The sequence below is a fragment of the Convolutriloba macropyga genome, chromosome 10 (assembly GCF_964194025.1).
Source record: "Convolutriloba macropyga chromosome 10, txConMacr16.3, whole genome shotgun sequence".
Taxonomy (NCBI): domain Eukaryota; kingdom Metazoa; phylum Xenacoelomorpha; order Acoela; family Convolutidae; genus Convolutriloba; species Convolutriloba macropyga.
The window spans coordinates 51,506,103-51,517,046 of NC_134477.1; the positions used below are offsets into that span (position 1 = coordinate 51,506,103).

General features: G+C 35.2%; 1 protein-coding gene across 1 annotated transcript in view; it reads left to right on the forward strand.

Moving 5' to 3' along the window:
• The window catches only part of LOC142348666 (uncharacterized), a 28,419-nt gene extending 18,488 nt beyond the window's left edge, over window positions 1-9,931 (forward strand). The window contains exons 4-8 of the mRNA XM_075400100.1: window positions 288-478; window positions 2,386-2,618; window positions 4,566-4,950; window positions 5,591-5,654; window positions 9,536-9,931. Coding sequence (XP_075256215.1) covers window positions 288-478; window positions 2,386-2,618; window positions 4,566-4,950; window positions 5,591-5,654; window positions 9,536-9,747 — 1,085 coding nt within the window. The 3' untranslated portion in view covers window positions 9,748-9,931. The remainder of the gene's footprint in view (window positions 1-287; window positions 479-2,385; window positions 2,619-4,565; window positions 4,951-5,590; window positions 5,655-9,535) is intronic.
• Window positions 9,932-10,944: the final 1,013 nt, after the last annotated feature.

A 10,944-nucleotide genomic window follows, 5' to 3' on the forward strand; every position in this document is an offset into this window, starting at 1 on the left:
GGAGGGTCATGTTCGGCGTATATCTGTTAATCTGGTAACTCTATCAATGTTATCCAATAAGCGGAATAATTATCCTGCACAGCATGCAGATAACTATTTTTTAAGGTCTATCCGATAAGATGCACCTTTTTCAGTGACATTCGTTGCATTTCTTACTTAATTTTTTTATAATAAAAACCTCTTACACAGTAAAAAAAGAACATGGGTACGGTGAAATTAAAATGTGGGAAGCTTGAGATTGAAACTCCCCTTTTTTCATAGCTCTGTTTATTTTGTTTTTTTTTCAGGAACATACAATCAAACAATAATACTTGGTAGTGGCTGTTATCATAGAAGACACCTTACAAAAGACACATTTCAATTTATTCACACAGTTGAGAGATTGTGTTTGGATGATAACTTCGAATCAGTTGAGTATGGCACACTTGGGATTCACAAATTCATCGCAAATCAGTTTGCAACCGGTTATGACGTCAAAGTGAAGCAAATACAAAGTTTTCAGAAATTATTCTACCAAAATGTTTACAAGTCGAATTAATAGATCTCATCTAAAAAAATTGATCAAAGATAAATAACGTATATTGAGCTCAGTGAACGATGACGTCTCAACAAATAGACATCCCGAAATATAAAATTTGCAGTTGATCTGATTGTTTGAGAAAGATAGAAGCAATGTCACTAGGCGTTCAATTCCCAAAACCCAGCATCGCCTAATTTTAGATACAATTGTAATAACCCAGCTTGTGGTATATCAAGCTGACAAAGTTGCTATTTCAGCAGAGCTTTGGTGCAACGGTAGCATGCCTGGTCGCGGTTCTGGAGATTGTAGGAGCTAATACCCCAGTTGGGTTGTTACACAATATTCTACTGCATGTGGCCATGCTTCAGCGGCACGTTGGACTTGATATAAGTCTATCCCAGCCAATCTGATTCTCAACTGTGCTTTGCCGGCATTAAAAAATTTTTATATGTAATTTCTTTTGTTTTAATTTCACTAGCGCCATAATGAATAAAAACGTGAACAAAGGAAAAAGGATCAAAAACAGAAAAATTGTGAAAATTGGGAAAATAGGTCGAAAATCAATCTCTAATCTCATTGGCTGAAATTAGGCGTTATTTGCTATCTGGGTTTAAACTACCGCATCAGGCCCGCGGTTCCGGATTACATTCCATAGCGGACGAGAAGCGTGGCCAATTACAGCGGTCCGCTTTGGGCCCGTACCCATTAAGCGTTTAAAAATTGACGTATTGCTGTTTCTTTGGTGCATTTGAGTACATTGTGCAGTAAAATGTTATGGTCAGTGTTGATTGTCAGGGTTAATAATGTATTATTTCTGATCGATTACATAACTATTACATATCTTTTGGGTGGTGTCCGGAATATTAGCCGACTTGAAATTTAGCCAAAAAAGTCAAAAGTAGGAAAATTAGAACTAATTGCTGAGATAATTGCTGCAAGCAAATATAAGTGGGACGCGCAATTATCTAACTCGCTAACACATGAAATTAACGCATTTGCCATGCCTCAATGGCCTATGGGACTTGATATGAATCTATCACAACCGAACAAAATATCACGCGCAAACATTTTATTCTCGCGATAACATTTGTGCGTTCCCAATTCTGTTTGGTTAATGTCTCTTTTTCGGCTAATATTCCATTCGGCTTATTTTCCTTTCGGCTAAAGTTCACGGCACCCTTTCGGCTTGCTTTTTGTCGGCTTACTTTTATTTCGGCTTACTTTGCGTTCACATCAGGTCCATTGTAACTACGATATTTGAGTGGAATGTGGAAACTAATTTGAATCAGTTATAACCTAACATGAGACCACTTCAGAAAACAAAATTTTTGTAGTTTTCCGTATTGTTCTTGTTGGTTTAATGGATTTATGTTAATACCCATACCCTATTTTAAAATATGAAGAAAAACGCGAGTTATCTTCTCATCGATCAGAATAGACAATAAGTTTTTCATTGATGATTGGCTAGTTACAAAATTTTTCATGTCTCCTTTCCAAGCGTCATTTAGACATTTCAACCATATTTCTTTGGAACTGTTAAATAGATAAAAATAAGAAGTCATTCAGAGAAATATATCATTATAACGAACTAAATGCGTTTAAATTACCAAAAATCCTTCATAAAGCCACTTCGGGGTCTTCCCAGGTTAGTTAATAAGAGTTTGCATAAATGAAAATTGTGCAATTTCACAATTTCACAAATTTTTTTCAAGCTTTTTGAAAATTTTTGTCATATTTTGAGTTTTGTTAGCTCCAGGTGTCAAGGAAACTTCTCTAGGTTTACTGAAAAGTGATTATTAACTATTGATTAATTGAAGAATTATATATAACAATGTTTAACTATTCGCTTCAAATTATTCAAAAAGGAGGTTGAAGAATGCCATTTTTCAAATATTTCGACTCAAGTTCACTTGTTATGGAATGAACAAAATTGCGGTGAGATTGGAGATAGACATAACTTGATCGGTTTATGCAAGTTTTGCTTCATGCAGTTTTACCAGTTGCACTTTGCCAGTTCAAGACAAATTCAGGCATATTGCAGTGGCAAAAAAACAATTCCTCCACCAGTGGATGTCAAATACGATTCACCAGTCGACAACAGGGCTTTTGTCAATTTCCATTTAATTATCCTTAATTCAAATAATTGTTCAGCGCACTTTTCTAACTTTTTGTTTCTTTATGTTGGTTATTTGCTCATCAGTGCTCATTCATCCCAGGTTGAGGTCCAGACCCAAATTGCTTCTGATCAGACTTTCCAGACCAAATTTATCTCTGATCAGACTTTCCAGACCGAAATTATCTCTGATCAGACCTTCCAGACCGAAATTATCTCTGATCAGACTTTCCAGACTCAAAGTGTTCTGATCAGACTTTCCAGACCGAAGGAGTTCTGATCAGACCATATCCAGACCATGGTCCAGACCCAAAATCAGACCATTGCCCAGACCTTAATCAGACTATGTTCAGACTCAAGTGCGCTCGAAGAGGTTATGATCGGACCCAGTTGCGCTCGAAGCATTTATGATCAGACACAACTGCGCTTGAAGTCATTTATGATCAGACTGAAGCGCGCTCGAAACCAGTTCTGATCAGACTCAAGTGCGCTCGAAACAGTCTGATCAGAGACAGATTTTAATTATGAACAAATCTCTTAATTAGCTATAATATATTCATTTCATGAAACCTGATGTTTGCATTATTTAATTCATGTAATGAAAAACCAATTATAAAAGTATTGCTAAAGAATACGAAACCCAACTGTTGAGAACAAATTTTATTTACTATACCGTTCAGTGTATATTTCTGACTCAATGGATGAGTTTAGACAACTTTCCATAAGAAACACCGTGATCTCCAGTGAATCAAAATTTCCTCTGAAGGGGACCGGCATTTGCTATCGGCTGGACTCCTTTTTTTCTGATCAGAGCTGTCGGACTTTAGATTAGTCTCTGATCAGAGCGCTGCTTTATTGTTGCCTCTTGGCAGAGCCAACATCTCTCAGTAGCGAAAAAGAAACAAAAAATGAAAAAAAATAAGGCACTTGAAATGGTCCCTGATCAGACCCAATTGCGTTCGAAAACATTTCTGGTCAGACCCAACTGCGCTCGAACCGTTTATGATCAGACTCAATTGCGCTCGAATGCGCTTCTGATCAGACCCAATTGCGCTCGAACTCTTTATGATCAGATCCAATTGCGCTCGAACTCTTTATGATCAGACCCAAGTGCGCTCGAAGAGGTTATGATCAGACTTTCCAGACCAAAATGACCTCTGATCAGACCATCTCCAGACCATGATCAGACCGTAGTGTGCTCGAAATTCGGAAAAGACCCTGTAATTTCGGTCTGGGAACACACGGGTGTGCGCTCGACTGTGTCTGATCAGAAGTCAATTTGGGTCTGGACCTCAACCTGGGATGCCTCGAATTAATTTAGAAATGTCGAAGAAACAGTGGTTTTATTTCTATATGAGGGAGAACAAGCTATTGATTGAAAAACAAAAAAGTATGGGTCATTTGGCCTCAAAAATTTTAAACACCAATTTAAATCTCGCGAATAACTCAAATCTTACCAAGATATGGAAACAAAAATACTCAAAAATTAATAGTAAACCAGAATTGCAACCCATTTTATAATTTTGAAAATATCAAAACTTTTATCCAGGATTTCCTTTTCTTGCAACATTGTTGTACGGAAAGTTTTTGATATGTGGAAAAGAAATTTGAGATTTTTGTTCGAATGGGGCAAAATCAATGTAATTTTGTACATTGATTAGGTCAAGTGCGGTGACATGTAATTTCGGTCTGTTAGCCCGACTTGATTAATTGCCTGAAAGCTCAATGACTGTTTTCTTTCTCTTGAAGAGCAAAGAAAATGAAAAGAGCTTAATAAAAACAATTGTTGATAATCGAGACTAGATAAATTACTAGATAAACTAAACAATAAGTTGTGTTTTCCAGTGATTACGAAAAACGAATTATTTTCCCTTGAAAAAAAAAGAAAACAATTAGAGAGGGGAGTTGACAAAAGAGATGATGAACATCGATCAGGACCTACTACATAGCCACGTACATGACTAGAATGGGATACGAACCCAGAGTCAGGAATGAACTGTTCGAACCCATTCTGGAAAAAACAACAACGGCAAGGACAACCCAAAGTACCTCAACTACCACGACAGAACAAACAACAACATCAACATCAACAACTGAAATAACCAAATGTAAAATAACAGAAACATTGACAACTAGTTCAACGACACAAGCACCCTCGACCAAGCAGAGAGCGTCAGAAATTTCAGCTAATTCAGAAACCCCGGCAAGTTCAGACGCAGGAACAATGGTGGCGACAAGTAAGGCGACGAATGCACTCGCTAGTTCTCTGAACTCCCTAATTACAGAATTGCCAACAGTCTCAGGCTTAAAAAGCACAACAGGAGAGAGAATTTTTTCACCTGTTTCCTAACGCGTTTAAAATATTCTTATGAGTTGTGATTTCCGGCAGCAATTTCTGAAAACCTTCGGAAAATGGCCCAGGAGTTCAAAAGTTTGGAAATATTTAAAGTAAGAAACGTTTCTTACTTTAAGTATTTCTAAACTTTTAGACTATTCGTTTTTTTGGATGTGAACCGATATTGTTTGTTGTTAGAGCTTTTGCAAAGATGGAATTGGTAACAGTATCAGATCGTACTATGGCAATTAAATTGAGATTTTTTAGTTCTGTTTTCTAATTATGGTGATGCTTTACTTTCGTTTGATAAAAATGTAATACTGGGCTTTTTGCCTAGTCAAAGTTGAGATATCTCAACTTTGACTAGGCAAAAAGCCCAGTATTACATTTTTATCAAACGAAAGTAAAGCATCACCATAATTAGAGTAGCTATAGTGTGGCATGGTGAAATTGAATCTATCAACAACTTCGTATCTCGACCGAGTTGAGAAGATTTCTATTCGTAGCGCCGACCATGCCCTTTTGATACTATTTTTTGTTCACGAAATTTAACGCGTGAGCAAGCATTGTTGTCAAGGTATTTACTATAAGTAGAGGGAAACAGGTTGAGGGGAACATGTTTACAGCTAACGTGAGAAGTGATACCAGTGTTCCAACATCTTACAGCAAACGGACTGACGATTTCAGTTAGTACCTCAAGATAATGTATTTACAAATGTTTTTTGCAAAAAAAAGAAAGTACTGCTGACGAAAAAAATCAACTTTATATTACATTATTGTATAAACTATAAAATTATGTATTGTTATGTATAGTTAAAGCTATTAAAATAAATTCATTGCATGTAACTTTTCGCCAATTAAAATAATTAAAAGAGAACAGGAAAAGGAAAGTTTTGTGGGTGGTGGTGGTGGTGGTGGTGGTGGTGGTGTGTGGGGGGGGGGGGGGGGGGGGTTAACGCTGAGCATGATGTTAAATTATACAATGCAAATAATGCCAGAAACATTTAGCTATCTCTTATTTGATTATACAACTTTTATTGATAAAAATCAACAAAAAAATTCCTTCAGAAACTTTATATTTTTTACTTAGATTTTTTTTAGAAAATATTTTTTTCACTTTTCATGAGCTCTTCCTCTTCGTCTATGGCACCCATTTTAAATTACATTTTAAATTCCATTCTTCTTTGAAATTTTGAATGCGATTTTGCCCTAGTTATTTACAATAATTTTAGTTTCCGTATCCAATTGAACACCTGTGAATACTATGTTTGTCAGAAACCGTTGAAAAACTTGTCTGACAAAGAGAGAAGAAGAAAACAAGGAGATGAAAATCATTTTTTTAAATTATTTGGTGAATTGTCCGGCCTCTAAAATAAACTGTTTTGCATGCAAACCAGGACTTCACTAGGATGGATTCTCTTTCGATATTTAATTCTACAGCAAACGTATGCAAGCATTCTTACAACACTTTTTGGAATGAGAAATAGAAAAATCAGAAAAAATTTAAATAAATTAAAGTTGTAATTTTCTGTGGACTCCTTTATCCTCCAACCGCACTTTCGAATGTGATCTTCAAAATGACTTGATGAAATTTTAGAACATGAAAAAAATGGGCCAAATTTGGAATAACTGAGACCAAAATTTCAGAACACAATGTATAGAGAACAAAAAAAATCAATTCTATGTCCTATGCATTGTTCCTGTTGCTTTAGGTGACTATAAAATTAAGACTTCTTTTTAGCGTTCAATTGACCACCAATTTCAGTCAAAATAAAAGGGGAAAAAAGTGAATAGATAGAACGTATTTTTTCGCTTCAATTCAAGAAAAGCTTTTGGAAAATTAGAATATAGTTTTTTTCTTCTAATATTTGCTGCAATTTGTGCTATACTTCTTTACCCACAATTTTAATCTCAAAAATTACACAAAATACCGGGTTTTATAACATTAGTTTTTCACAATTGGTTCCTTAACAGACATTTAGAAACATGACATCAGGAAAACAACAACTCGACGATCGATCGAAAAAAATTTTCTATTTTCTATCCTTCCAAATTCAGATTCAAGTTTTTGTTGATGCTTACTCTGTTTTGATCTTATTTTGATTTTCAGTAACTTGATAATGTTATCCGATCAGCTGGTTAGTCTTTGTAGTTTCAGGCGAATTGATCAAAGGTGGGGAATCTGTAACCAGACGAAAAAACGGGTCATTTAAAAATAAACAAACAAAACACAATTTTATTTGTCAACACTGCAACCGTCTTCTCAAATCAAGCTTGCTTCAGGGGATAAATATTTTGTTCAGTGAACTCATCTTTGATTGTATTATCATATCCAGACACCACTGCGTGAGCTAAATGAAATTGGGTTTTCCGGTACGAAAACCGTGAAAAAATTACTTACGTCATAATTCTTTCTTCCGTGTGTCACGTAAATTTGAAATCTATTTTTTTTTGTTTTGTTTGAATAAATTTGCTCAAATTCAAAAAAAAAGTCCGAAGAAAGGACAAGTGAATTCAAGATAACTTCAAACAGATTTTTGACTAAAAGACAAAAGGTTGGCATAATTACTAACTCTAAGTTTTGACGGTTTCTTAATAATCGACACCCTTCATTGAGAAAAAATCCCAATTGATTTTTTGCGTTGAATTAGTCTGTGAAGGCTTTATCAGCTGAACGATTTCCAAATGAAAAAGTTGTAAGAGAGAAAAAAATCATTTGGTTAATTGCAACTTCTAGCGTATGAAATCATTTCTTCAATTTCTGTTTGCAAATTACCGTCCCCGCCAGTTCACGGATTTCACTCATTTACATGCTTTTTGTCCAACAAAGTAATCAGCGGTGTATGTGCTTTAAAATCTATTAAAATTATATCAAAATGGAGTTTTTCATTTTAATTAATAAAAAGTTGTAATCAGGGTTGCTTTAGAAAAACTGCTTCAAGCTTAAGTTTGTGCTTATCAAAACTGATAGTCAAAAGAAAGTTTTCCTGTCAGAACAAAAGCAACTTTTTTACAAGCCTGAGACGTATGTTGGAACATTTTGTGTTAGGTACAGTCTCGCGCGAGCCGTCGTGTTTTCTTTAATGAAAAGATGATTCATTATTAGCCTACCAAGTTTGTAACTTCTTACTACTCATCCTTGGATCATATATGAGGAAATACACATCAAAAGTTGCTTCTCGTACAATCTTTTTACGATTGCCAGTAAACCATTTATGACATTTTAAGATTATCAGATGATCATATACGATCTCAGTTGTAGGAGATGAAAAAAGATATCATTTGTGATATTGATATAACTCAAAGAAAACTGTTTGTGATAACAGTGTAATTCTCAGGAAATCATCTATGACACTTTTTGACTATCAGAAATGTTTCCTGATCAGTTTTGATCCTTTAACAACTTCGGTGACCAGTTTTTGGTTACCAGGGGATCATACGAATCATATATGACCTTGAATGCTTACCAGAAATCATATTCGCAAATTTATGGTTACCGGCAACCATGAAACCAACAATAAATGAGAATTATAAATGACCTTAAAAAATAAATTGGATTCTTCGATAATCTTTTGTGATTATGGTTATATACTCGCGGTCATATATGATTTTGTTTGATTAACAGGAATCATAACATACCTTGTACGATTACCGTTGACCAAATATGATCTTGTATGATTGCCAGGAACAATATACGACATTAAAATAGCACCAGGAATCATATATGATTTTGTATGATTACCGGAATGTTGTATATGCACTCTAAAAAAAGTTCAGGTGAATTTACCTGAACCGGGTTCAGGTATTTGGAAGTTCGGGTGAATTTCAGGTGTAAAAGCAACCTGAACCACACCTGAATTATAGCTCAGATAATTTTTTACCTGAGCGAGTTCAGGCGTGTTTACCTGAAAATAGTTTTTAATTGCATTCAGCAGTGAAACGACAAAAAAATTTCTTCTAATAAATCTTAAAACACAAAAAAAAACACATTTTAGGAGAAACATCAACACATTTATTAAGCAATGTTGAGCCATGGCCTTTTATGATGCCGAGAATTGTATATGAGGTTGTAAGATTGGGGATTGTGTATTTACTTATCTGACAAATGGGACGTTTGTATGACCGATAACAGCTAAAACTTGTACACAGGAATTAGAAGAGATGATACGGTCACACTATCTAAAGACTTTAATCTCCCGGGTCGAGGTTTGGTCAAAAAATAATGTAAGATTAGCGGTCAATAGCGGTGAAAAAAATTCTACCGCCTAATAGTTTTTTTCACCGAATTCAACCCATTGATCGCAAATCTTACACTTTTCATTCAAATTAAACTCAAACCTTACATCTTGTAGCCACTTTTAGCGTTGACTCCTCGACCCGGGTTCTGACCAGAGTATCTTGCAACCCTAACCCTATTACGCTGCATTTCAAGTCGCACTATCCCCTTGAGCCGCCCAAATGTTCTGATCAGAGGTGACTTTGGTCTGGCATCTTAACCTGGCTAACATAATTTTGAAAACTCATCTGGTTCATCTTATTTATCTTCAGTTTTGGATGTACTTTTTAGCTGCCGAAACTGTCATTGTCCCTGCAAAAATTGACGGGGTAAACAATAAAGTGGAAATAGAGAGAAAGAAGATAGATCCAAATCAGAATGCCAACAATAATTGCACCGGAAAGAGATACATATTACTGAAGAGCCAAGCAAACTCTTTATTCCCTCTGTTCACGTCAATAACCCTTTTAGTTGTGGCACGGGTATCGGTGCTAGCTCTATAGTTTCAAAACTTTGGTACCTGGCACAAATGGGTTGTGTCGGTTAGTATTTTGATCATTTGCTGTATTCTTGACAGAATGATAGGTTTTACTTCATGAAATACATGTTTTACTCATTTCGAATTGTACTCAAGTAGTGCTTATGTAGCACGGCTCATCTTCTTGAATTCAAATTTGGCTTCGTTGATCTTTTCCCCAGTAAACATAGAATTTGAAAGATGCCAGAATCTTGTAAGGTTTTGAATTCTTTTGGAACACAGTGCTGTAACTTTTTCTGCAAATAAAATTGAAAGACGAAAAATGCTTTCTTTTGAGAAACGCCTGCGACCAACTAGTGTCATACCAATTTTCAAAATTTGTGATTGCTATGCTGAAAAGTAGGTTGAAATTTTAATTTAAGTTTTAGTTGATCAAATTCATGCAATATTTAAAACTCGAATACTAGTTTCAGAGAAAATATCAAAAATTCTTCCAAAAGAATTAAAAACCTTCAATAACAAGAGTTGTCAAGATGATAAATCTAACTGAGAGGAATAGCGCTTTCTTATTGCTCAAGTTATTATTTTTTTTTGATAAAAATTTTTGTAAATAAATAGACTGAGTCTCCAAAATTTGTGATTCCACGGACTTACGAATCGTTACACTTCGGAACTGAATCATGAATCTTTCACAGAATTCACAGAACACTGATCATGGCATATTATAGACTGTTTAATATGAGCTTTTATCAGCAACTCTGGTGATTATCTGAACAGGATGAAAAAATATTCTGCTGTTACTCTGAACAGAATGAAAAGTTTTCTGCTCTTACTCTGAACAGGCTGGAAAATATCCTGCGGTTCGTCTGAACAGGATAAAAAAATATTCTGCTGTTCGTCTGAGCAGGATGAAAAAAGTTGCTGTTCGTCTGAGCAGGATGACATATATTCTACTGTTTATCTAACGGTCTAAATTTATTTTACTGTTCTGCAGAGTGACTCAAGCGCAGCAAATTCAAGTGCTTCTGTATTAGGCAAATTGCGGCAGTTTACTCACTTTTATTTGCTCAAGAGTCTTTCAAGTGACTTTCAAGCTACTTTTTGCCAATAACTACTCATAGTGAAAACACAAAATTGACAACAAATTAAAGGAGAATTAAAAAACCATGCAGAATAAACAAAGTGGTTTTACATGATTTGGATTTAATGAAGGATTGACAAA